At 47.3% G+C, this 27,950-nt stretch overlaps 2 protein-coding genes and 1 pseudogene across 2 annotated transcripts; 1 reads left to right on the top strand and 2 right to left on the bottom strand.

Moving 5' to 3' along the window:
• Positions 1-647: 647 nt before the first annotated feature.
• LOC147971495 (uncharacterized) lies at positions 648-2,939 on the bottom strand. The gene has a single exon (XM_087522789.1). The coding sequence runs from the start codon at positions 2,412-2,414 to the stop codon at positions 1,032-1,034; it is 1,383 nt and encodes a 460-aa protein (XP_087378915.1). The 5' UTR covers positions 2,415-2,939; the 3' UTR covers positions 648-1,031.
• A 7,025-nt stretch (positions 2,940-9,964) lies between these two features.
• LOC125509165 (uncharacterized) lies at positions 9,965-14,817 on the bottom strand. Its single transcript, XM_048674070.2, has 8 exons — positions 14,609-14,817; positions 13,870-14,468; positions 13,611-13,778; positions 13,365-13,532; positions 13,101-13,286; positions 12,855-13,022; positions 11,126-12,776; positions 9,965-10,823 (listed from the first exon to the last, which is right to left on the bottom strand). Exons 1-8 carry the CDS (start codon positions 14,815-14,817, stop codon positions 10,262-10,264), a joined length of 3,711 nt encoding a protein of 1,236 aa, XP_048530027.2. The 3' UTR covers positions 9,965-10,261.
• An 8,889-nt stretch (positions 14,818-23,706) lies between these two features.
• LOC147971496 (uncharacterized) lies at positions 23,707-24,439 on the top strand (annotated as a pseudogene).
• Positions 24,440-27,950: the final 3,511 nt, after the last annotated feature.

The raw sequence follows: 27,950 nt of genomic DNA on the forward strand, positions 1-27,950 counted from the left end.
TGCCTTCACTTGATTTAGTTGATCAGTGTGTTTGGTATTTCAATAGTTCTGTATTTTCATTTCTTTAGTGTTCACTTTGTCTTTTTTTAGTATGCAGTTTATCATTTTTCAAGTCTTCATTTGTTTATAGTCATCAGCGTCCACCTTTGATATTTCATTTGGTCCTCTTTAGTTTTTTATAACTTATTAGTTATTTTTTCATTCTATGTCCATCAGTTTAAAGTTAAGTAGTTAAGAATAAAGTTAAGCTATCCATCAGTTTAGCTATAAGAATAGGTTTTTCTCTCCCATATGTGCAATCTCTTTTTAAGCCTATCAATTTTGAGAGTTTAACAAGCATCAGGAGAGCAAATCTTTCTTTTTCGAAAAACATTTTTATTTTCATTTCTTCTTCAGTTTCTGTATGACTTCAGTTTCCTTTTCTTTTTCAGATATAAACTTGTTATTTTTAGCATGCAATCTCTTTTTAAGTCTCCCAGTGTTGAGAGTTTAACAAGCATCAGGAGAGCCAATCTTCTTTTTTCGACAAAGTTTTTCATTTTCATTCTTCTTTAATTTCTGTATGACTTCAGTTTTTTTGGGTTCATTTTAATTCTTCTTACTTGCTCCTTTTTCTGCAGTTTGTGCTATGGCACTCAAGGGCCGAATTCAACGGCGCAACTGGTGACTGCGTGCCCTTTGAGGAATGTGAGGGCCGCAGATTTCTGCAGTTCGTTCATTCAGGCACATCAAGATCGCTGGCTAACAAGTTTACAATACTACTAGGGGCATCATCCACCCAAAAGCAATCCTGGGACTCATTTCTCAACCCGACCTGGGCAAGTTCATGCGCTACGGTGTAACAGACATGACTACTAAAAGAGAACTTGAAAGACTCAAAATTTGAAACGCATAAGCTCCAAGCTTCCTTCACCAGTACGACCGACAGTCTAGCGCCCTCCGTGCGGGCCGAAGCCGACGCGCGATGGCTCACGGTCGACACCGGCGGCGGAAGCCCACCCCCCGACTCCGCGGAGCTGTCCTCAGGCTAGCTATCCATCCTCACCGTCCTGCCCCTCCGTGGGTGGGGCCGGCGGCGGTGCTGGCGGCGTGTCCTCCGGCTGCCCCTCCATTGCATCTAGGTCGATCTCATAGGTGATACACTTGCCCTTGTTATTGCCGAAGTAGAAGATCAGGGACAAGCCGTCCACATTAGCTGGAGCCTGACAAAGGAGCTCGACGCGCGCCGGTCCATCGCCCTCCAAGGAATCCAGATCGACTGTCAGAATCTTGCCCACCGGCTCCGAGATGGCTTTGAGAATGTCCTCGCGCTTGCCCCCACTCGGGAGCCCGTAGATGAGCATCCACACCCGGGCAAGGGGGGGCACCGTGTCCGGCTCAGCATCAGCCTTCTGGATCGAGATCATGAACTTGTTGATGGGGCACTTGACGTGGTTGTGGGTGCAGACATTGAGCATCTCAGCAGAAGGGAAGGGTACCGAGAAGACCATCGGCGTTGTCTCAGTGACTTCCCAAGAGAAGGCGCTATCTCTATAATCGCCAATGTACGCTGACAGCTCCGCCCGTATGATCTCAGCAGTAACCACAACCGACGGTGGCGGCTGCTGATCCGGGACGAGGGTGATCGTCGCCAGGTGCGACCGGACAGGCTCGTCCTCCAGGGTCGCGTCCACATAGTAGAAGCCACCCCCCTGTACCCCGTACCCCGGGTAGGCAAGAGTGATAGGGCACCGGGAGGGCGCCAAACACTCCAAATGGAAGTGATCGGCACACCCACAGTTGATGCACATCGTCTCCTCATAGGTCCGGGCGCGACCGGCTCTAGCCGAGGGAATCACCGAGGCCTCCTGCTTCGGCTCCCCGATAGCCGACCTCCCCGATCCGTCCACGATGGCAGGACCACCGAGCCCACCCGAGCACTTCTTCTTCCGCTTCGTCAACGGCCCAACCGGACTTGGAGCCTCCCCCGAGGTGCTAAGGGGGGTGTACCGCGGCGATCCGGATGAGGACCTAAGCCAATCACACGAGTCCGCACGGTCCGGATCCATGGACCCATACCAAGCACGGTCGTCCGAACCCGTGGATCTCTGGGCGCCTTGGCGTGAGCTCTGACCCACCTCTAGACCGGGCCGTCTAGGGGTGGAGTATGCAGGCCGGCGCCGCAGCTCGGAGCGGAGTTCATCTCCGCATCGCTGGTCGTCTTCACGTAGCCGCGCAGCCTCCTCCCGGTGTCGCGCCCCCCGGGAGCCAGGCAGAGGGAGCCACGCGTCCCGGCGGCCGTCATGGGTGCCCTCACGAGCAGGGGCCGGCTGGTAGGGAGCGGCTGCTGAAGCCCTGCGTGGAGCGGCCCAGTCATCCCGGTCGGCGAGCCGACGGTCGTCGGCCCCCCGTCGGGCGCCATCCCCAGCCGGCATGCGAGGTCCGCGCGGCGGGCGAGAGGACTCAGGTCGCTCCAACGGCCTCTTCGGGCGGGGCCCCTCATCCCCAGGCAGGCGGGAAGCCGTCTACGCGGCCGCATAGGAGCGTGTGGGGGCGGGGGTGAGCAGCGGTGCGCCGGAGTCAGGCGGCGGTGGGAGGGGATTGAGGGTTTGGGGGGGATACGGGTGACAATGGCGGCGCGCGGTGGGAGATGTGTCGGGCGTTCGATCCAAACCTAGCGACGTTGGTGTGAGGTGATCCAGATGATTAAATTAAGAAACTTTGGGGTGAGTAATATTGTTGTGGAAACTTACAAGACAGATGGCAGGATAGAGCTAGATGCATTAGGGAAAAACTAATGGAGTGGATTTAAATTATGTGTGGTTCTATAAAAACAGAGGGTAGCTTTAGTTGAGAAGATAGATAACATAGATAAGGACAGCACGATTAATGGTTTAAGTAGAGAGAACTACTTATTAAGAAAAGACTTAGAGGAACAAAGGAACATATTTTTTAGAGAAGAAGAGATTATGTGGCTGCAGAGATCTAAAGAGAAAGAGCTGTTGGAAGGGGATGCACTCCCTCATTACTTCATTGCTAGAGCTAGTGGTAGGAAGAGAAAAAATAGGATAACTTCCTTTAATTTTATAGTTAATGTTGTGCAAGGGGATAAAGACTTGTTAGACTATGCCACATCCTTTTATAAACTTATTTGGCCCTGTTACTAATAATTTAATGTTACTGTCGATTTGGAGTTTCCTTTTGTTTTAGATGATATTGATAGAAGTTTATTAGATAGGGATTTTACTTTAGAAGAGATTTAAAAAGTAATTTTTCAGATAAAGCATAATAAGGCGCCTGTGCCTGATGTTTTCGCGGCTGAGTTTTATCAACATTTTTGGGAAGTAACTGGTGTTGGTTTACTTAAATTGTTTAATTATTTTTATCATGGTAAACTAGATTTAGTTAGATTTAACTATGGAGTGCTCAGTCTGCTTCCCAAATATGTGGGGGCCGAAACACTACAATAGTATAGACCTATATGCCTATCTAATGTGATTTTTAAATTTACTAAGGTAATTAATAATAGGGCAAGTATAGTAGCTGACAAAATTATAACTCCTGTGCAAACAACATTTATTAAAGGTAGATATATATTAGATGGATTGGTGGTGTTACACGAAGTCATGCATGAAGTACATAAGAAAAAGATGGATGCTTTTTAAAGTATATTTAGAGAAAGCGTGTGATAAGATTAACTGGACATTTTAGATTTGTTAAGGGAAAAGAAGGATTCATGATAAGTATATTAATTGGGTGATGCAAACAGTTACCTCAGGTAAAGTAGTAGTGATGGTCAATGACCGAATTGGTTCTTTCTTCCTACTAAAAAGGGTTTAAGACAAGGTGACCCCCTGTCACCAATTTTATTTAACATTGCTATAGATATGCTTAAAGTGTTACTAGATGAAGCTCCGGAAAGTGGTTTAATTACTGGTTTAACTCCTGATTTAGTTGATGGTGGCATTTGCATGTTACAATATGCAGATGGCACCAGTTTTTTGTTTCAAGATGATCTAGAGGGGGCTAAGAACAATAAGTTTATTTTGTCTCTTTGAGCAGATTTCCGGGTTAAAGGTAAATTTTCATAAAAGTGAAGTAATGTGTTTTGGTAATGCTAGAGATAAACAGAATGAGTATACTACTATTTTTACTTGTCGATAGGATATATTTTCTTTAAGTATTTAGGTATTCCTGTTAATTGTGTAAGATTATGCAATAGTGATCGGGATCCTACTTTAGAGAAAGTTGAGAAGAAAGTAGGTCCTTGGAAAAGTAAATTACATTCATATGGAGGCGGGTTAATTTTACTTAGGTCTTGTTTGACCAATATTCCTTTTTTAATGATGTCTATGTTCGAATTACCTAAAGGACCAAAAAACAGTATGGATATATATAGGAAAATATTTTTCCAGCAAGAAGGTGAAGATACTAAGAAGGTTCATTTAGTTAATTGGGAGACTGTTTGCTTACCTAAAGATATGGAAGGTCTGGGTGTAGTAGATCTTACTATTATGAATATTTGTTTATTCTGTACGTGGCTTGGAAATTAGAGAACGAAAAAGGAGTCTGGCAAGATTTGCTTAGGAAGAAGTATATAGGTAACTACTCTGTCCATGTGTAAAACTAGACCTGGACAATCACACTTCTGGCAAGGTTTGACGAAAGTGAAGCCTATTTTCTTTAAGTATTGTAGAAAAATTGTGGGTTGTGGGTAACGGTAGGAGAACCGGGTTTTGGGAAGATCTTTGGTTAGGAGATAATCCTTTGTGCATTAAATTCCCTAGATTGCATTTGCTTACTTTCAGTGCTAATTTCTCAGTACCAAAAGTTATCAAGAGTGAGTTTGGTACTGTTAGATCTAGAAGGAATTTGTGTGTGTGTGTGTGTGTGGGGGGGGGGGGGGGGGGGGGGACCTGATATGTGGAACCAGCTGAGACAAATGTGTGATGGTATTACTTTGTCAGATGAACAAGATGTATATTACTAGCTGTTAACCAAAAATGGTAAATTTAGTGTTAGATCCCTTTATGTTAGTTTCAAATATAGTCACGAGAAGTATGGGGGGTTAAACTGCCCTTGAAGGTTAAAGTTCTCATTTGGTTGGGGGGGGGGGGGGGGGGGGGCACCTGATATGTGGAACCAGCTGAGACAAATGTGTGATGGTATTACTTTGTCAGATGAACAAGATGTGTATTACTAGCTGTTAACCAAAAATGGTAAATTTAGTGTTAGATCCCTTTATGTTAGTTTCAAATATAGTCACGAGAAGTATGGGGGGTTAAACTGCCCTTGAAGGTTAAAGTTCTCATTTGGTTGGTCCTAAGGAAAAGTATTCCAACTAGAGATGTTCTGGCTAAAAGAAACTGGGAAGGTAGTGAAACTAAATGTAGTTTTTGTGATTATGCCGAAAGTATACGACATCTTTTCTTTGACTGTGTGATTGCTAAATATGTGTGTGTGTGTGTGGGGGGGGGGGGGGGGGGGTAGTTCGTGTGGCTATAGGTTTGACTGAATTCCCCAAACTGTAGATCAATTTAGTGCTTGGATTGGTAGTTTTAAAGGCAAAGTAAAATAGAGGTTAGTGGGTTAGTGTTGGGTGTGATAACTGTGTTCTGGACACTCTGGAAAACTAGGAACATTGCTACTTTTGACCACATATACCCAGTGATCCTACTATGGTGGTGTATAAGTTGTCTCATTGGATTAAATTATGGTCTGGTTTACAGATAAAGGAAAACAATTGGAGGTACAGGGATCAAGATGGCCGCAAACTCACTCTTGGTAACTTTATGGTTTGCTATTATGGCCATGCTGCTCATTAAGATGGTTTGCTATCATAGATGGGTTGCTTATTTATCAGTCTTGTTTCAGTGTTTCTTTATTATATATTGTTCGTTTCCTCTTCATTCCTTCAGTTTTATGTTCCTTTATTTAGTAATTTTTCTTGCATCATTTTTCAGTATTTTAGTCAATAATTATTTAGTTCATCTCAATAGCCCCTTATAATTCTCTATTTAAATAATTATTTCAGTCTTTCCTGTTAGATTCATTCATGCCTTCACTTGATTTAGCTGATCAGTGTGTTTGGTATTTCAATAGTTCTGTATTTTCATTTCTTTAGTGTTCACTTTGTCTTTTTTTTTAGTATGCAGTTTATTATTTTGTAAGTCTTCATTTGTTTATAGTCATCAGTGTCCCAAAGGATCAGTACCTTTGGTATTTCATTTGGTCCTCTTTAGTTTTTTTATAACTTGTTAGTTATTTTGTCATTCTCTGTCCTTGTCCATCAGTTTAAAGTTGAGTCATTAAGAATAAAGTTAAGCTATCCATCAGTTTAGCTATAAGAATAAGTTTTTCTCTGCCATATGTGCAATCTCTTTTTAAGTCTATCAGTTTTCAGAGTTTAAGAAGCATCAGGAGAGCAAATCTTTCTTTTTCAAAAAATATTTTTATTTTCATTTCTTCTTCAGTTTCTGTATGACTTCAGTTTTCGTTTCTTTTTTCAGATATAAACTTATTATATTTAGCACGCAATCTCTTTTTAAGTCTACCAGTTTTGAGAGTTTAACAAGCATCAGGAGAGCCAATCTTCTTTTTTCGATTCTTTTTTTCATTTTCATTCTTCTTTAATTTCTGTATGACTTCAGTTTTTTTGGGTTCATTTTAATTCTTCTTACTTGCTCCTTTTTCTGCAGTTTGTGCTATGGCACTCAAGGGCCGAATTCAACGGCGCAACTGGGGACTGCGTGCCCTTTGAGGAATGTGAGGGTCGCAGATTTCTGCAGTTCGTTCATTCAGGCACATCAAGATCGCTGGCTAACAAGTTTACAATACTGCTAGGGGCATCATCCACCCAAAAGCAATCCTGGGACTCGTTTCTCACCCCGACCTGGGCAAGTTCATTCCCTACGGTGTTACGTACACGACTACTAAAAGAGAACTTGAAAGACTCGAAATTTGAAACACATAAGCTCCAAGCTTCCTTCACCAGTACGCCGATCGTCGCCATATCAAACCCCTTGCTGTTCAGCGCTTACACAAGATTGGTAGCATCAGGCTCTCGAAAACAATTTGGTTTGCACCAAGTCTGATAGCCCCATCGATAGCAGCAAGGCACGCCACTGCTTCAGGATGAAGTAAATCTATCAGGTGCACAGACGCTCCCGCGCCAGCAGCAGCAAAATCATCTCTGAGCAGGGGCAGAGCCAGGGGGGGACGAGCAGGGGCCTGCCCCCCCCCCCCCCCCCCCCCCCCCCCCAACGATCAACAATTTTAGTAGAAGCAACTAGTAATTCGGCCCCCCCTATACTCGAATCCTGGCTCCGCCACTTTCTCTGAGGACTAGAAACTGGCTCCCCTATGTTGGCTTTCTTCCTGACATCCCACCACTCCCACATCATGCCAAGAGCCCTCAGCTGGGAGGCACTGTCAGCTTTCCACAATTCACCAAGCATCTCATGGGCGGAGTTATGCTGCAACAAGACTTCCCAAAGATCACCTAACGCCAGCCTGCTCCAACGTTCTTTTACCTTCTTACATTTAAGGAGAATGCGCCGTCTTCATTCAACCGATGACACACCGGGCAGGCTGTCTCCAATTCCACACTCAACCTCTGAATCTTCATCCTGTTTGCCAAACTGTTGTGAGCAAGGCGCCACACAAACATTTTGAACTTATTGGGACCCCAAAACTTCCAAATTTGCTTCCAGTTGAAATTTCCAGTGCTGCTCCCTTTTGTTTCTGCGGGGGTAGCCATTGATCCTATATACAGGGTAAAAGTTACTTCCCAGTCTTGATCGCTGGAATATTTTGCTTGTGTTTTGTGGGAAAAGTGTGATATCTTGAATGAGGGCAAAATTGGATTTCCTGGACAAAACGATGGAACTGATGTAAATTTCAGAGTAGTGATGTTGAAATCAGTAGATGAGAACAGCCTTGTTTCACATGGTGTTGTTTGGTTTAGGCCAGGATTTCTGCTCTTATTTGGACCAGCACATGCAGAAGCAAGTGTCATTTTGTAATGGGAGTAAGTTGTCTGCCACTCTCGTCTCCATTGGGGACTGATGGATTCTATTTTCTTCCTCATCAACTTGGATGAAGCTTTTTTTTTAAAAAAAAAGAGGAGGGTCACACCCGGCCTCTGCATCAGAGTGATGCATGCAGCCATACCATTCTTCCTCATCAACTTGGGTGAAGCTGACCATACCATTCTTGAAAAAGGAAGCTGCAGCATTCTTTGTGGACTTAACTCTTTAAGAGATTCTGGTAAATCTGTAGATGAATTCTGGTACTAGGTTCTAGTTTGGAGCATTACCTTTTGTCAGCTTAAAGTAACCTTACCACTTCATGGCCATCAAACTAACTTTTAATCTCAAGAATCAGTGTTGACGGAAGTACACGGTCTTCTCGCAGCCTGTCCAGATGGACAAAATGAGATGCTACTAAGAGCGCGGTGATGATAAACTTGTCCCGAGCATTCAGAGAGGGAGTCATGATCTACATCTACATGATGGCCCTGGAAGATCAAATACAGTAGGCTACCAAGGATGGGGAACACAGTATGATTCGTTTTGGTGCTCTTTTGGTAAGTGAACATATCTTAGTTTTAGGACTGGAATAGAACTGTCTAATATTCTAATTGTCTCTTTTGGGTGTGCAGGGATAGGCCCATTCCTTGGTTATTCAATCTATCTTGAAAAATAAAGATAGCAGCAGTTTCCACATCGTAGTCCCAAAAGTCTCTCAAGTTCATCTTCTACCCGCGAAGAAAATCCTCAAACTTACCGCCCGAGTAACCGTCGTCAGGATTGATCAGTTGCAAAGACCGGAACTTCAGCAATAACACACGCCACCATGGACTACATGAACCATAGTAGAAACATGTCGCAAGAGGCGGGACAAAACGCATGCTTGAACAATGTCAGGCAGGGCCTGTGAACAAGCTGTTGAAGATCTGCCGCAGAATCACCAACAGGAAGAAAGAACACGCATTTGAGCTTTGACGAAGAGAGGAGGCACTAATATACTACATTGACGCTCGCCCAGATCCAACACTATGCTTGATTATTCTGTTCGCCGCCATCGGCACCATGGCATCGCCCAATATATCCAGCTGCCCCATGGGACCATGCCATCAGCCTACCGCCGGTATCGATGCAAACACTGTCGGGGCTTATGACATTGCCACGATGTCAACGCCACCTCAACATCGTTATTGGGAGTCATGAACAAAGAGCTACACAACAAGAGAGTACACACCTGATGAAGAGGGCAGTCCCACGCCTAGATGACGTCCTGAGCAGGTCGAGAACGATGGTCTTGCTGGAGAATAGAGAAACCCTAGCCGCCTTTGTGCGGGGAGAAGAGAAATAATGAATTGGATTTTCCCCTTAGCACCATAAAGAACCAAGATATTCTGGTGATGGATTCTAATGGCATAAGTTTGATCATCTTTTGTCAGAAATGTCACAGTTGAAATAGTTTTGTTAGGGCTAGTCCAGAGCGTTTAGCTGAAGCTGTGGCCACTGGAAATGAGTAGTCTTGCTTGCCCCATCTACCACATGCCAAATGTGATTTACTTCTATAAAAAAAATGTGATTTACTTCTTCATGACCATAAAACTGACATTTCATCTCAGCGTGCTAAAGAATTTATGCAGGCTTCTCACAACCAGTTCAGATGAACAAATGAGATACTACTATGGCTCGCTGAGCGTGCGCTGATAAATGGTGTACTGACCATCCATGCTGCCCTGGAAGATCAAAGCAGTATTTTACCAAGGATGGGGATTCGTTTGGGTGCTGTTATGAGACTGTCAAGTAAATACTTTTTGTTTCAAAACTGACAATAGAACTGGGATTGTCCAATTTAAGTGTCGGATTCAGAACTGGGAATCTATCTATTTGGAAAGAAAGGCAGCACAGCAAGAATGCTTAAAAGGGCAGCCCAGTGCACTTAGCTCCTGCTTGCGCAGTGTCTGGAATAATGCTTAAAAGGACAGCAACAATGCTTGATTATGTAAAATTTGTGACAGAGAAAAGCTACAGCCAGAACTCATGTACCCAGTACAGGTTCGGTTCTGAACATAAAGCTAACAGCAGAATGAGCTAATGCAGCTCTTTAAAAAGCAGTACTAATTCAACCCTAGGGTAGCAAGAAAAAAACATCACAAGCCATCGACAATTGCAAGGTGACCGGGAGAGTAAGACCAAGGAGCACTGCGCTGACAGGACTGCATTCCGCCGAAATATGAACATTACCATCATCAGTCACCAATACCTTAGTAAAGCCTGAGGCGGCACTTCGACGAACCGCAGAAGCATTTCTTCTCCTTCACCTTGCCATTCTTGCGCACATTACCTATGTTATAATTATAATCGTAAGTAAGCTCTTGTAGCGGACGGATATTCTTTTCGGCGAAAAGCATAACATGCGGCATCCTCTTATCATCATGGTCCCAGAGAACATCCTGTGCATGCATGTTTGGAGTGCAGCTATGGTTGATGAATCTTCCAACATTACCACACTTTGCAGCATCTATTGTATAGCCCAAGCCCTCCGCTGTCATCTCGGATTTAGAAGATTGTGAATCTTTTTCTTCATCGTCATCATCGTCATCGTCATCGTCATCGTCACGACCAATATCAAAAAGGTACTCATCATTTTCTGTCCTCTCAGCTTCTGTCTCTTGCAATACCTCACCTACATACTCACATACGAAACTACCTGAAGGGATAAAACTGAGGGATCTTACACCCCAACCTGTCTTCCCAGTCTTGAATATTTCCAGTGGAACTTTGGGGCCGTGCTGGCTCACCCTATTGTGGCATGTTGGTGGGCACCTGCATGCAGTTTTGACAATTTGGTTAGCTCACCATTTCAGTTTAACCTAAATTGTCTAATGTGAACAAATAACTTTTTGTCAAAACCAACTTCCAGGTAAGCAGGCTTCGGCTGTACGAGACAGTTTCCCACATTTCACTGCCATCTGGACTTACCAATCTAAACTTACCATGCCAGAACTAGTATAACATTGGGCTGGCAATAAGAACATGTTGTCAAACATTAAAAATAAAATATTAATGGGTTATTCTTGCCTAGCTAGGTTATGCTATTGTGTTTTGTAAGTTACTGAACACCCTACCTGCATGATGGGCCACACTCATATATGAGAGGCTTTGTATAAACAATTGCGCTATTCAAATTGAATGGGATCTCCCCTCCATTTTTCACAGCACAAGCACATTCACTAGAGTCCGAGCAACCATTAGTGCAGTCACAGCCTATTGAAGGTGCTTTTGCATATGAGGGCGGATATATGACTTTGGTGATGTACTTAAATGGCGTTGGCAGCACGCCATCAATTGTGTTGATCACACATATGGGAATGCTCTCTTTTCCTTGAGATATGTCAGACAAACAAAGGCCTTCACGAACGGTAAGAGAGTTATTATTCCTACAAGTGAGAGACTGAGAAACACCAACAATAGACCTCTTCCCTTCTGTCCACAGGCATTTGTCAGGAGCCATCAATGCTAATACAGTCATCTTGTTGGTAACAAGGCCGACATTATCATTTTCTTTAATTTGATCAGTCTGAAGATGATCCCCACACTTAGACTCCTTTGTGAACTTATTCCCAGAGTCCTTGTCGATGCCATCGCGCTTATGAGCAAACATGCCTTTCTTCACGTTTTTAATATTTGAGGAGCGCGCCACTCCTCTCCGAGTTCTTGAAATTTGGTTTCTCGTCTTGTCATCTTCAAAGACCCGCCTATCATCTAACAATGTCACATTCACCTTGACATTATCTGGTTTCTTGCCCTTTGTCTTCACATTAACAAGAGCTCTCACATGGTTCCTCGGAGTACCTTCTTGCAAGCTTCCTTCACATTTGGTTTTTACATCAACAACCCCCGCTACAAGTGGTACATCCTTTGGATCGCTCAATCGACTTCTCTCATCAATCTTATGAACACTCACCTCGTCGGAAGGAGGACATCGAGAGATGTTGACGCATGATTTATTATTTCTTTCATGCGCAAGTAGTGCCAAAGGTTTCTCATCATCTTTTGAGGAGGAATCTTCTCCGCCCTCTCTTGCCTTGCGCCTAGCCGGTGTAGAAGGGGTAACTTTGGAGTGCAATTCTTTCCTTGGAGTAGCAACCTTTTTCTTCACATTTTTCCTAGGACCAAGCGATTTAGGAACACTGGCAATAGATTTCTTTCGTTGCGTCCAAGGGCATCTGTCTGGAGCCATCAATGCTTGTATAATTACCCTATTAGTATTAAGGCCCACACCATCCTTATCTTCAATTTGATCGGTCGCAACATGCTCTCCACACTTGGATGCCGAGCGTATCACGTCAATCACCCCTGCATCATCTACCAATGTCACATTGATCTTGACAATCTCTGCACTCTTGCCCTTTCTCTTCACATTAAGTGGGCCTCTCGGATGAGTCCTCGGAGTGCCATCATGCACACGTCCTTCGCGTCTGCTTCTAATCTCAGTGTTCCCCACTACTAGTGGTGCGCGCTTCCTTTCACGTAATAGTCTTCTACCATTCATCTGCTCTGAGAAACTATGTCTTGGTGAGTCGTCTGTAACATCATTTAGCGGATTATCATGGCCGCGTTGGCCTCTTGCAAAACCATCTTGAACAATAACGTTGACGACTTGAGATTCTTGGATCTTCTCATTGTGTGCCTCGGTAGCTCCTCCAACCTCTTCTATTTTGCCTTCCATATCCACATTAGAATCATCTTGCCTCAAAATCGGAGAAGCACCATGACCTGAAATTGTAATCGTGAGCAAGGCATCCACTATATAGGCACACCCACAAGCGAAAAATGATTGGCATGTCTTCATACCAACATAATTTCGTGGGCGGTCTGCAAAATCATCTGGAGCGACACAATTGATGACTTGAGATTCTTGCGTATGATTGTGTGCCCCGGTGGCACCTCCGACCTCTTTTCTTTTGCCTTCCGTTTCGTGATTAGAATCATCTCGCCTCAAAACCGGAGAAGCACCATGACCTGAAATTGTAATCGTGAGCAAGGCATCCACTACATAGGCACACCCACAAGCGAAAAATGATTAGCATGTCTTCATACCAACATAATTTCGTGGACGGTCTACAAAATCATCTGGAGTGACACAATTGACTGGAGTGACACAATTGACGACTTGAGATTCTTGCATATGATTGTGTGCCTCGGTGGCACCTCCGACCTCTTCTCTTTTGCCTTCCGTTTCGTGATTAGAATCATCCCGCCTCAAAATCGGAGAAGCACCATGACCTGAAATTGTAATCGTGAGCAAGGCATCCACTACACAGGCACACCCACAAGCGAAAAATGATTAGCATGTCTTCATACCAACATAATTTCGCGTACGGTCTGCAAAATCATCTGGAGTGATACAATTGACGACTTGAGATTCTTGCATATGATTGTGTGCCTCGGTGGCACCTCCGACCTCTTCTCTTTTGCCTTCTGTTTCATTATTAGAATTATCTCGCCTCAAAATCGGAGAAGCGCCATGACCTGAAAGTGTAATCGTGAGCAAGGCATACACTACAAAGGCACACCAGCTAGCAAAAAATGATTGGCGTGTCTTCATACCAACATAATTTTGCGGACGGTCTGCAAAATCATCTGGAGCAACATAATTGACGACTTGAGATTCTTGCATATGATTGTGTGCCTCGGTGGCACCTCCGACCTCTTCTCTTTTGCTTTCTGTTTCGTGATTAGAATCATCTCGCTTCAACATCGGAGAAACACCACAACCTGAAATTGGAATTGTGAGCAAGGCATTCACTGCTAAGGCACACCGACTAGTGAAAATGATTGGTGCGTCTGCATACCAGCACCTCCTTACCTCTGACGCCGATGCCGGTAGCAGCAACACTCCCACAGCCAGGCGGAAATCTGCGCTTGGCTGAGACCGCTCTCCTCTTGGGAGGCGGATTCATGACAGATGCCGACCACCTCTTCTTTCTGCTCTCGTCCTCCTCCCTCTCCAATTCACCGTCGTCCACTCTGCTTCCCACAACACTGTCATCTCCATTGCCAATAACAACATCCTCATCCCTGACCAATTGCCCCTCCACATTCAACGAATCGGCCATACGACCGCCATCTTCCATGGAACCATTAGCAGGAGCAACGGCACATTTCCGTGGGGCAGCGAACGCCAGCGGCATCACATCTAGCGCCCTGATCTCTGCCTGGCTATCCGAGGGACGTGCATCCCCGTCGCCGGGCGGCTGCGGCTGAGGGGGTTCGCGCGGGAGCCCGCCGTTGCACGCCGCAGAGGAAACGCCCGCGTGGCCGGCCGCCTCGTCCGCCGTGCCCTGGACGCCCCTCTCGCCGTCGCCGTTCTCGGGGACGCGGCCGCAGCTCGGCGGCCAGGAGCGCCGGGCGGAGACACCCCCGCGAGGCGGCAGCACCTCCACCCCCGCCGTCGGGGCGCAGACCCTGCGTACAAATCCAGATCGACACCTCGTCAGCCAATCTATAGAAAGGGGACGAACCAAACCATGGATAGATATCGGCGTTCGCGACACGCGCGTACACGCACGCTACGGGCCGGGTGATTTCGCCGGACGGGCACTCACATTCCGCAGACGGGCGGCGGCAGGCGGCGGAGGTGGCGGCGTCTGGCGACTGGAGGCGAGGTAGAGGGTGGAGACTGGAGCGGTCTCCTCCCCCTATGTTTGGGAAGGAGATGCGCATGGGTTGTTTCGTAGTACAGTAGTACTATTACTCCCGCGATATTGTTGCTCCGTCGCCGTGACGATAGCTGATTTCTTTCGTTATGACGCATGATTTGGTCGGTACTGTAGAGAAAGATCGGTCTGACCGAATCAGGTCGTACGGGCTCTAGAATCTTCCGAAATGAGAAGGTTGACTATGGGTGGCTTGGATTATCTGTGGTTTACTTAGACTGGCCACAATGGGTGATAACATAGACTAGTAACATGCACATGTTACTAGTATATGTTACTACCTCTATAGTGGGGAGTAACATATATGTGGTAACATGCAACACTTTATTTATTAGGCTATAGACTCATTTTGCCTTGTGGATGTTACTTATACTACTGTAACTAACTATATTAAAATGTGTGATGTTACTCATACTACTAGTAACTAACTATATTATCACTTTCCTCCATTTTTTTCATTTATTGCTTGCCACATCATTTATTTTATCTAGATATGTGTGATGTTACTACCTATGTTACTCCCACTGTGGGTAATTTTACAAAAAAAAAGGTTCACCTGTAACCTGTTGCCGGATCGGCCAACTGCATATAAAAATGCCGACCTTCACAATATCATTTAAGAGGACAAAGAATCAATTTGTGACTACGTTGCACGGTGATTCAAGAAGAACACTCTGTCCAACATCTTCGATGAAATGGCCATCGAAGCATTCATGAGCAGAGCACAACGCCCCTTATTCAGAGACAAGCTCGGCGAGAAGACAGGGAAAGACAAGCTTACATCAGTGGCGGCCCTGATGAATGTCGCCAACGACTTCGCCACAGGAAAAGAAGCAGTCGGGGCAGGCCAACAACCAATGCCAGGCCTCAAGATAACGGAGGTCCTCGGTGATCTTCAACGACTTTCTCTTTCCGCGATTGGGCGCAGAGGTCCTCGATGATGTGTCGATTCCTATCCAAGGACCCTCCTTCGCCACGAAGCAGCTCCTGATGGGCACGCGCCTCAGTAAGCTTAGCAGTAGCGACATCACGAGCGCGGTTCATTTCCTTTCGAACCGCATCGAGATGCCCTTTCATCTCAAGCAAGTGTTCTTCAGCTGTTTCCGGACACAACCAACACATTCAAACAGAGATGGATGCTCGACAAAGCTCAAAATATTGCAGAACAGGAGGGACTCACAAACACGGCACGCAAGAGATTGCTCCCGCTGGGAGACCCGGATGTGCTCCGTTTCCACTAATAGGAGAAGCTCGCCGACCCGAGGGGCGAGGCTGGATCTTTGGGCAAGGTGAACCTAAGGTACAACAGAAATAACAATCAAAACCTCAAGCACGTTATGACATAATATACCCGAGGCTCGGAGGCTACTAAGGGGGACGCAATATGCTTACCTTGGTACCGGCCTCCCCCAAGGTATCCCGCGGGACCTGGGCCTGGACACCACTCTCGCTAAGAGAAACTCGTAAGCGAGCTAGGGCAGAAGGGCTCCTTGACCATCTGTTGTGCGAAGACGCGGGAGCCGGAGGCGGTGCATAGCCAACTACCATATCGGCACCAGGACCAAGCCCGTGAAACAATGTCGTGACCTCAAGCGAGGCCCCAGTCCCTGGCGGAGGCTTGGTGCGGCTCCTAGCCACAGGGAAACTTGAGCCCGCCAGGTCTTCAGTGGCCGAATCATCACAAGACCACTCCCTCAGAGGAAGCAAAATCGCTGGTGCTGGAGGCGGACGACGGCATGCGAACTTCTTTGGAGCACGCACCGACCTATGAAAAACAAGAAGTATAAGGACATCGCATGACGAGAGCTCCGCAAAGAACCACGAGCAAAAAACATGATACATATGTTGTCCCTTATTGGCTTTGACTTTGGCATCTAGCAAGGAATCACTCGGGACACGGAGGCATGTGCCTGGACCGGCTCCTCTGAAAGGCTCGATGCTATCATCTCACTTGGGGGCTCCTGCGCGTCCAGCGAGGGCTCCGGAGGGCCAGGCACGCTTGTGCCCATGATTCGAGGATCGAACCTCCCCATGGATGGATCCTTAGAGGCGTCCACAGGCAGTTTTGCAGCTTTCACCAAAGGGAGGTCAGCTAGCGGCGTCCCCGACCTCTTCCCGGATCCTCCCACGACAAAAGGGGTTCCAGTCACCATGGTACCAAAGCTCTGGTCTGTTATGCATGCATGGTTGGCAAGATACATCGTTGTTGCATAACCGTGAGGCTTTGGGGGATTCAAAATAAAGTCCCGAAAGTCCTACAAACAAAGACGCCCCTAGGGGTTAGGACTTAGGATCGCTCTCCGCAACAAGTTAAAAACAGAAATCAGGCCATCATAACTTACTAGAGGGCGCAGGTTCGCCTAGCTGTAGGGTTCTATACCGACCCCCATATGGATCTCACCGAGAGGAAGGATGGTCACCAGGTGCATACGGAGCTCAAATTTACTCTCTGTGATCTCCCGTCAAAGCAGGCGGTTGGGTTCGTCCACTCCCTTGTACTCAAACATGGGGGACTCTCTCCATCCTAAGGTATGGACGTTTTGCTCCACCTAAGTCTTCAGAAGCTGCAGGCTGCAGAGCCCTTTTCCCCGCAGCCGGAAAACCACATCTATCTCGAGGCCAGTTTCTAGGGAGAAATATGTCTTGGAGCCCCACTTCGGTCTTTACCAACAAGGCACATTGGCGAACTTGGGCAGCCCAGTGTCATGGTAATCACAGGGAATGTCTAGGGGGGAACCATCTCCATTCCCACAACGTTGACTCTGCGGTGGTCGCAAACTCAAAATAATTGGAATCTGGGTGAGGATGAATGATGGCCCTATCGCAAGAGGGGACGTTACCCTCCTTCAGGCGAGGAACCACCTCAAAGAAATATTGGAAGAGGTCAAAATGCGGGAGAATCCTAAGGAAGGACCCGTAGAGGGTTGTGATGCATGACAAATGAAGCACGCCACTCAGAGTCGGGTGGTGCAACTGCAACCAATAGTGGGTCAGGACCCTCCCCGGTGAAGGAACTCAGCGGGAGGCTCAACCCGCGGTAAGTGAATACCACGTGCACCACCATATTAAAGAGCAATGGCCGAGGGACCTTGTACTTGTGAGGAGGCGCCAGCCAGGCAATGGAGGTGTGCTTCGACAGGCAGCCAACTTCCACCAACTGCTCCAAATTAGTTGTAGCGACCAGATAGCTCTTCCAATCACTTACCCACTATGGGTGATTGGTCAAGGGTGGTGGAGGCGGTGAAGGCGGACTCACCGAGCGCTCTTGGTGTTCGTCGGACGACATCGAAGAAAAAGCCATCTCGCTCCCTCTCGCTTGATACTCTGTATCTAGCGGCGACGGGTGAGAAACTTTGTGGTCAAAGAACGGGCGGTCGAGGCAGCGCCGCCCGCTCCAGATTTGTAGCAAAGAAACTATTGATTCTAGTCGATGATGTAACGACGCATGTTGTGCCAGTGGTGGGCCGAATCATGGTGGCAATTAGCTTCTTAATAAAGAACTTGGGCCTAAGCAGGCCCATACACGCCCTCACTTGATCGATTACGGCGGGAGAACACGGGTTGTGCGCGCCAAGGTTAAAGAGGCAGGGTGGTTCAAGACAAGGAGGTATCAAGAAACAAAGGAGGCCACAAACCTACAAGATGAAGAGCCCGACGAAGGTCTAGGGTCACGATGCTTGCGACCTTGATACGACCATTTTGCATCATGTTTTCCTACTGTTTTTTATGATGTTTTGATCAATATAATACTTTGTGGTGTAATTCTAATGTCTTTTCTCTCTTAATTTGCAAGATTTATATGAAGAGGGAGATTGCCGACAACTGGAATCCTGGACCTAAAAAAGCTATGTTAGAGATACCTATGCTGCACAACTCCAAAGAAGCTGAAATTTCGAAGGATTATTTTGGAATATATATAAAATATTGGAGAAAAGAAATACCAGAGGAGGCCACCCAGGTGCCCACGAGGCACCAGGGCGCGCCCACTAATACGTCCATTTTGCATCATGTTTCCTACTATTATTTATAGTGTTTTATGCCAATATAACACTTTGTGGAGTAATTCGAATGCCTTTTCTCTCATTTTATGCAAGGTTTACACAAAGAGGGAGATTGTCGGCAGCCGGAATTCTGGACCTGAAAAAGCTATGTTAGAGATACCTATTTTTGCACATCTCCAAATGAGCTGAAATTGTACAGAGAATTATTTTGGAATATATAAACAATATTGGAGAAAATAAATACCAGAGGGGGCCACCCAGGTACCCACGAGGCACCAGGGCGCACCTGCACCCCCCCGCCCTAGCGTGCCCTGGTGGGTCGTGGCCCCCCTGGCTTGCTTATGGTGCCCATCTTCTCATATATAAGGTCATTTACCATAGAAAAAATAAGGAGAGGACTTTCTGGATGGAGCGCCGCCGTCTCGAGGCAGAACTTGGGCAGGAACACTTTTGCTCTCCGCCGAGCGATTTCGCCGGGATACTTCCCTCTGGGAGGGGGAAATCGAAGCTATCGTCATCACTCTCATCGTGGGAGGGCCAATCTTCAACATCTTCAACAACACCATCTCATCTCAAAACCCTAGTTCATCTCTTTTGTTCAATCTTTGTATCAAACCACATATTGGTACCCGTGGGTGACTAGTAGTGTTGATTACATCTTGTAGTTGATGCTAGCCAGTTTATTTGGTGGAAGATTATATGTTCAGATATTATGATATTCAATACCCCTCTCGTCTTGAGCATGAATATGTTGTGTGAGTAGTTACTTTTGTTCTTAAGGACATGGGAGAAGTCTTGTCATAAGTAATCATGTGAATTTGATATTCGTTTGATATTTTGATGATATGTATGTCCTGATTCCCTTTGTGGTGTTATGTGAACGTCGACTACATGACACTTCACCATCTTTGGGCCTAAGGGAATTCTTCTGGAGTAGTTATTAGATGATGGGTTGCTAGAGTGACAGAAGCTTAAACCCTAGTTTATGCGCTATTCCGTAAGGGGCTGATTTGGATCCATAAGTTTAATGCGATGGTTAGATTTTATCTTAATTCTTCTTTCGTAGTTGCGGATGCTTACGAGAGGGGTTAATCATAAGTGGGAGGCTTGTTCAAGTAATAATAGGACCCAAGCACCGGTCCACCCACATATCAAATTATCAAAGTAGCGAACGCGAATCAAACCAACATGATGAAAGTGACTAGATGAAATTCCCGTGTGTCCTCAAGAATGCTTTGCTTGCTATAAGAGATTTTTTTGGCCTGTCCTTTGCTACAAAAAGGATTGGGCTACCTTTCTGCACCTATTGTTACTATTGATACTTATTACTTGTTACAAATTGTCTTGCTATCAAACTACCAATTATCGACAATTTCATTGCTTGAAGAAATTACCTTGCTGAAAACCGCTTGTCATTTCCTTCTGCTCCTTGTTGGGTTCGACACTCTTACTTATCGAAAGGAGTGCGATTGATCCCCTATACTTGCGGGTCATCAAGAATCTTTTTTGGCACCATTTCCATGGAGTGAAGCGCTCTTGGTAAGGAAAAATTTATATAATGTGCTGAAATTTGCTGTTACTTGTTACTATGGAAAACAATCCTTTGAAGGTTTTGTTCGGTGTATCTTCACCTCCATCGGAAGCAGAAAGAGTTGATCCTCACTATTGGGAAATGTTGCATGGAAAACAAAAAAAATCTACACACACACAAGATCTATCAATGGACATGCATAGCAACGAGAGGGGAGAGTGTGTCTACGTACCCTCGTAGACCATAAGGGGAAGCATTTATTAACGCAATTGATGTAGTCAAACTTCTTCGCAATCCAACCGATCGAGTACCAAACATACGACACCTCCTCGTTCAGCACACGTTCATCTCGGTCACGTCCTCGCCTTCTTGATCCAGCAAGACGGCGAAGTAGTGGATGAGTTCCGGCAACACGATGGCATGGTGACGGTAGTGGTGATGTTATCTTTACAGGGCTTTGCCAAAGCACTACGAAAATCTGACCGAGGGACAAAACTGTGGAGGGGGGGCATCGCCGGCTAAGAGATTGCCGGGGTTATGTGTGGCGCCCCCCTCCCACATATATATATGTGGGGGAGAGGGGAGCAGCCAGGAGACGCCCCAAGTAGACATGACCGAGACACCTCTCCGATCAATAACCAATAGCGGAACCTGGATGCCCATATTGGCTCCTACATATTTTATGAAGATCTTTATCGGTCGAACCTTATGACAACACACGTAATTCCTTTTGTCTATCGGTATGTTACTTGATCGAGATTCGATCGTCTGTATCCTCATACCTAGTTCAATCTCGTTACCGACAAGTCTCTTTACTCGTTCCGTAATACATCATCTTGCAACTAACTCCTTAGTCACTTTGCTTGCAAGGCTTCTTATGATGTGTATTACCGACAGGGCCCAGAGATACCTCTCTAATTCACAGAGTGACAAATCCTTATCTCGATCTATGCCAAGCCAACAAAAACCTTCGGAGATACCTGTAGAGCATCTTTATGATCACCCAATTACGTTGTGACGTTTGATAGCACACAAGGTATTCCTCCGGTATCCGGGAGTTGCATAATCTCATAGTCAAAGGAATATGCATTTGGCATTAAGAAAGCAATAACAATAAACTGAACGATCAAATGCTAAGCTAACGGATGGGTCTTGTCCATCACATCATTCTCCTAATGATGTGATCCCGTTATCAAGTGACAACACATGTCTATGGTTAGGAAACCTTAAACATCTTTCATCAACGAGCTAGTCAAGTAGAGGCTCACTAGGGACACATTATTTGTTTATGTATTCACACATGTATTTAAGTTTCCGATCAATACAATTCTAGCATGAATAATAAACCTTTATCATGAATAAGGAAATATAAAATAACAACTTTATTTTTCCCTCTAGGGCATATTTCCTCCAGTCTTCCACTTGCACTAGAGTCAATAATCTTATCGTGGTGGGCACACGACAGATGCCAAAGGGTAGCTAAAGAGAGGAGGAGGATCGAGGGCACCGGTGGGCTCCAGAGCCGAGGTCAGCATGAGCGAGCGAGGGACGCAAGACATACCCAGGTTCGGGGCTCTCCGGAGAGATAACACCCCTAGTCCTGCCGAGTTTGGTTTATATGTATCAGTATAGAGTTGCTCCTAGAGCTATTCGGAGGAAGAAGGAAGACTGGCCAAGGCTTAGGCTGCTCCTGCTCCTGGTGTGTGTGTGTGTGGGGGGGGTGTGCTACTGATCTGATCGCCCGTATGCATGAGGGCTCCTGGGGGTTTTATAGGTCAACCAACAAGGGTACAATGGTAATGTTACAAGGCCGCGGGGCTGGGTTGTTAGTGTCCGGGAAGCCGATGGTGGGACCCGCCAGGTACCAGGGATCGCCGGGTTCTCCGGGCGTAGGCCCTACTCGTCGAGGGGCACTGTGCTTCATCTTGTAGATCATCACGGAATGGCCGGGTCGAGTCGGCTACATTGGTACACCACCAGGTCGCCATCCGCTAGAGTCAGCGGTGACGATGGATGCACTATAGCCACGCTAGCCATGGTCAGTGGGGCCGGTGGGGCATAGTTGCCATGCCCTTGCTGGTCAGAGGAATTGGTGGGGCACTGTTGCCACGCTCATCCCCTTGGTGGAGACTTTTCCCATCGTACCTTGGATGGGACAGGAGCTGACCCGTGGCCGGGTTGAGGAACACGCCACGGGAGAGCTGGCTTGCTGGAGAAGTCTTGCTTTGCTAGGCTCGGCTGGCCTGCGCCAGCTGGCAGGGCCGGGTCGCCGTCTTGGTTGGGTTGAAGTAGTTTGGCCGAGTCGAGGGACTTTGCCGGGTTGAGGGGCGATGCTGGCCCCAATGTTTTTGAAAAGGATCTGGATTCCGTTGCCTGCCTGGGGTTCATCCCCCTGACAGTAGTCCCCGAAGCTGTGAAGCTCCGTCGGCTTCGAGTAGGAGGGCCTTCATAGTTTCCCCCCTGAGGAGGCGGTTGTTGATGAAACTTGCGACCGCCAGGTCCGGCAACACCCATTGTGTGCCGGCTTCCAGAAACCGGATCACGACATCCCGGCCCAGGCGGGAAACCGAGGAGTCCGCCGAATCTTGAGATAACCTCTTGGGCTCGGCGCGGGCGCCACGTGGTGCACGAGAGCCGAAGGGTCCTGACAGGCCACGCGTGTGACGGGACGGGGCAATGGGCTGGGGACCACCACTATGCGCCCTCGGCCCACGCGCGCGGATTTATTGTGGCGTCAGCGGGCCGGTTGCCATTCTCGAGGCAATTATTGCGCGTGGTACGTGCAAAGTTATTGAGGGGAAGTGGGAGGGGCGGGCGCAAACGATCCCACTTCCCCACATTCTCGCCGTGGCTTATAAATTGGGAGGAGGGGCGGCGGAAATCACTCTTGATCGCACTCCCCTGCTTCTTCCTTCTCCTTCTTGCTCTTGCGACCGCCGCGCGCCGCGACGCTCCGCCGCTCCTTGAGCAAAACTCTGCCGCCAATCTTCCCTTGTCTTTCTTTCTTCGCCCTGCACCGTCGATGGCGCTTCCGTCGGGCTCGTGGATGGGTTCCACCATCACTGCGGAGGACGTCACATATCTGCGCAACACCAGGAGCCTGCGGAGGGAGGCGGGAGTGGTCGTGCGTCTGCCGGAGGGCGAGCAGGAGCCGCGGCCGGAGGGGACCGAGCGCGTGGTCTTATACACGTGTTTCAAGTGCGGGTTCAACATTCCCGCGGCAACTTCTTCCGCACCTGGATTTCTTCGGGCTCCAACCACACTACCTTGGCACAAACGCCATTCTTCAGCTCTCCGGCTTAGTCACCCTGTGCGAGGGGTACCTGGGGGTCGAGCCCAGGATCGAGCTCTAGGCGCGCTTCTTCTCCTTGAAGCAGCAGGGCCCGAAGGCCGGTGAGATGTCCTTTTGCAGGGCCACCATCATCACAACGTGGACGCGCGGGAGGTGCCCCAAGATGCCGCTGGAGGATTCTGCCAAGAAGTGGCAGAACTCCTTCTTCTACGTCCGCAACCTTGGCGCGAACCATATTAATCTGCCGCCCTTTGTCGACGCGACGCCGCAGGGGAAGCAGAACTGGAACTACTTCCCCAAGAACACGTCGTAGGAGGTGCTCAATTTGTGCCAGCGGGTGGCAGAGATGAAGGAGCGGGAGGGGCTCACCGGCACGGATCTCGTTGCCGCCTTCATCATGCGCCGGGTGCTGCCGCTGCAGCACCATTCCCATCATTGGCCTGATGACCAGCCTTCATGATCCCAACAGGATATCGCCCCTGTGCCTGGGGACAGACTAGATCGCCCGCCGGGTCAATGACATCTCCAAGGCCGGGCTGAAGGGGGACTGGGGGTTCGGGAAGCCTGCCTACAGCCACACGAACCCGGCGCCAGCGGTGAGTCCTTGGTCCTTGTACTTTGCCGCCGCCCATCTTCTTGTTCGTCCCGACACGACGAGGGAGGTGTTACTGAATGCCATCCGGCATCCGTATGACCGGGTGCCGACTTAGGTGGAGCGGGTCGGCTCGGAGAAGGCAGCCCAGGACGAGGACCCGGAGGAGGTCAACGCTGACGCCGGCGCGGTGCGCCACGTAGGTAAGATTCTGTGCTTTCTGTTTCTTGGGACGCCATCTGTGAAGCGGTGTGGGGATGTTGATGCAAGCTGGCGACATAGCGGCGCCGAGAGCAGGCGGTGACACGGCCGGAGCCGGGTCGTCTCGTGGATCACCGACGGCCAGCCGGCCGCATGGGAAGGGTGACGTGGAAGCCGGCCATGAAGCGCGCAGCGGACCCGGCCGCCGGCTCCAAGCCGCCCACCCAAGAAGAGGTGTCGCACTCCATAGGCGGCGCCGGCAAGACCGACCGCCCCGCTGGTGACCGGGTGAGTTTTCTTCTGTTGACTTCAGGTGAGCCGCCGGACGGCTTCTCTTGGTTCTTGTTTGTTTACCCTGTCGTGCTTCAGGTCGCCGATATCGCTGGCGCTGGCGACGACGGAGGCCGTGTCCAGTGGTGGCGTCGTGTTCTCGAAGACCTAGTCTAGCGCTATCGACCGGGACGAGGAGATGGCCGACCCGGACCTGGGCCTGGACCCGACAGATGCTGAGGGCCGGGCTTGGAGAGACCAGAACTGGGCCGTGGAGGAGATGGAGGCGGCATCGACCCAAGCTTGGGCTAGGGCCGCGGCTGCGAGGGGGCGGGCCGCAGAGGAGCTGGCGTGGACCGAGATGCTGGAGGGCATGGAGCCGACGACGACAGTTTTTATGCCATCATCGCCGGAGGGGGAGCGCGGCCCTGACGACCGTGCGGAGGTGGAGGAGCTCGACCGGGAGGTCGTGGTGATTGGGGACGACACCCCACCACAGGCCGACACGGTTGAGCGGGCGGAGGCCGTGGAAGGAGGCGGCGAGGCGGCACGGGCGACGTCGGACTGGGTGCCTCAAGCGTCGATGATGTCGCTTGAAGCTACGTCGGTATTTCCCCAAAGAGGAAGGGATGATGCAGCACAACGGCGGTAGGTATTTCCCTCGGATATGAAACCAAGGTTATCAAACCAGTAGGAGAACCAAGCAACACAACGTAAACATCCCCTGCACACAGATAACAAATCCTCGCAACCCGATGTGTTAAAGGGGTTGTCAATCCCTTTCGGGTAACGGTGCCAGAAATTGGTGCATGATGGGAGAAAGTTGTAATAGATTGAATAAATAGATCGCAAATAAAATAAAGTGTAGCAAAGTATTTTTGGGTTTTTGGATTAATAGATCTAAAAATAAAAGCAAATAAAAATAGATGGCAAAGGCAAATATATGAGAAGGAAGACCCGGGGGCCGTAGGTTTCACTAGTGGCCTCTCTCGAGAAAAATAGCAAATGATGGGTAAACAAATTACTGTTGGGCAATTGATAGAACTTCAAATAATTATGATGATATCAAAGTAATGATCATTATATAGGCATCACGTCCAAGATTAGTAGACCGACTCCTGCCTGCTTCTACTACTATTACTCCACACATCGACCGCTATCCAGCATGCATCTAGTGTATTAAGTTCATGGAGAAACAGAGTAATGCAATAAGAACGATGACATGATGTAGACAAGATCTATCTATTTAGAGATAGACCCCATCATTTTATCCTTAGTAGCAACGATACATATGTGTCGTTTCCCTTTCTGTCACTGGGATCAAGCACTGTAAGATCGAACCCACTACAAAGCACCTCTTCACATTGCAAGATAAATAGATCAAGTTGGCCAAACAAAACCCAAAATCGTAGAATAAATACGAGGCTATAAGCAATCATGCATATAAGAGATCAAAGAAACTCAAATAACTTTCATGGATATAAAAAGATATAACTGATCATAAACTCGAAGTTCATCAGATCCCAACAAACACACCGCAAAGAGATTTACGTCATATGGATCTCCAAGCGACCATTGTATTGAGAATCAAGAGAGAGAGATGAAGCCATCTAGCTACTAACTACAGACACGAAGGTCTACAAAGAACTGCTCACGCATCATCGGAGAGGCACCAATGGAGGTGGTGAACCCTATCCGAGATGGTGTCTAGATTGAATCTGGTGGTTCTGGACTCTGCGGTGGCTAGATGAATATTTCCTCGATGCCTCTAGGGTTCTGGAAATATTGGGGTATTTATAGAGCAAAGAGGCGGTCCGGGGGGCACCCGAGGTGGGTACAACCCACGAGGGCACGCCCGGGCCTCCTCGCGCGCCCTGGTGGGTTGTGCCCCCCTCAGAGCACCCCCAGGCACAGCCAGGGCCCGTTGTGCTCTTTCTGGCCCATAAAAATTCTCCGTAAAGTTTCGAGGCATTTGGACTCCGTCTGATATTGATTTTCTGCGATGTAAAAACATGGAAACAACAACAACTGGCACTTGGCACTATGTCGATAGGTTAGTACCAAAAATGGTATGAAATGACTATAAATGATTTTAAAACATCCAAGATTGATAATATAACAGCATGGAACAATCAAAAATTATAGATGCGTTGGAGACGTATCAGCATCCCCAAGCTTAACTCCTACTCGTCCTCGAGTAGGTAAGTGATAAAAATAGAATTTTTGATGTGGAATGCTGCCTATCATGTCATATCATATTGTTTTCTTTATAGCATGGGCATTTGGACTTTTAGTTGTTCAAAGCAATAGTCTAGTTTTGACATGATAATTTAGACACTCAAGCATATCAACAAGCAACCATGTCTTTCAAAATATCAATGCTAAAATAAGTTATCCCTAGCCCATGATGCTCAAACATTGATCCATTCATGAAACACACTTGAATATTAGCTACACCCAATACTTAAGTACGATCATATTGCCTCCTAGTTGGTGCTTTTGTAAGAGAAGATGGAGAGTCAAAATAAAAATTACATAAAGTAAAAGAAAGGCCCTTCGCAGAGGGAAGTAGGGATTTGTAGAGGTGCCAGAGCTCAAAGCGAAAAACTTAGAGAGAAAAACAATTTGGGAGGTGTATTCATCCCACCAACGAAAACGACTTAGAGTTCCCAAGACTTTCCATGCATAGATATACCATAGGGGGTTCCCAAACAGAAAATAAAGTTTATTCCTTTTTCCACCATACTTTCATTTTCCATGGGTAGCCGTATCCACAGTTTCCCTCCATACCAACACTTTCCAAGGAATTTATTATTTGACAACATAAAGTAAATTCATTTTTCATTTCGGGACTAGGCATCCCTAATACCTTTGCCTTACTCTTGTGCAATGACAAAGTGAATAAACACTCATCTTGAGAATAACACATCTAGCATGGAAAATATTAGCCACCCCTCACTGCTCCGCGAGCGAAACAAACACACAAAAGAGAAGTTTATTTTGAAAATTAGAGATGGCACATGCAAATTTGCTTAGAACGGCAAAAGAATACCACATATAGGTAGATATAGTGGGCTCATGTGGCAAAACTGGTTTAAGGATTTTGGATGCACAAGTAGAGATCATACTTAGTTCAAAATGAAGGCTAGCAAAAGATTGAGAAGCGACCAACCAAGAAACAGTAATCTCATAAGCAAGCATTAAGCATAATAACATCGAATAATGCACCACAAGTAGGATGTAATTTCATTGCACAACTATTGACTATCATGCTTGCATAGGGAATCACAAACCTTAACGCAAAATTTATTACTAATGCACAATTACTCATCAAAATGACTCAC

The sequence above is a fragment of the Triticum urartu genome, chromosome 5A (genome assembly GCF_056163025.1).
Source record: "Triticum urartu cultivar PI428250 chromosome 5A, HENAU_Tu73, whole genome shotgun sequence".
Taxonomy (NCBI): domain Eukaryota; kingdom Viridiplantae; phylum Streptophyta; class Magnoliopsida; order Poales; family Poaceae; genus Triticum; species Triticum urartu.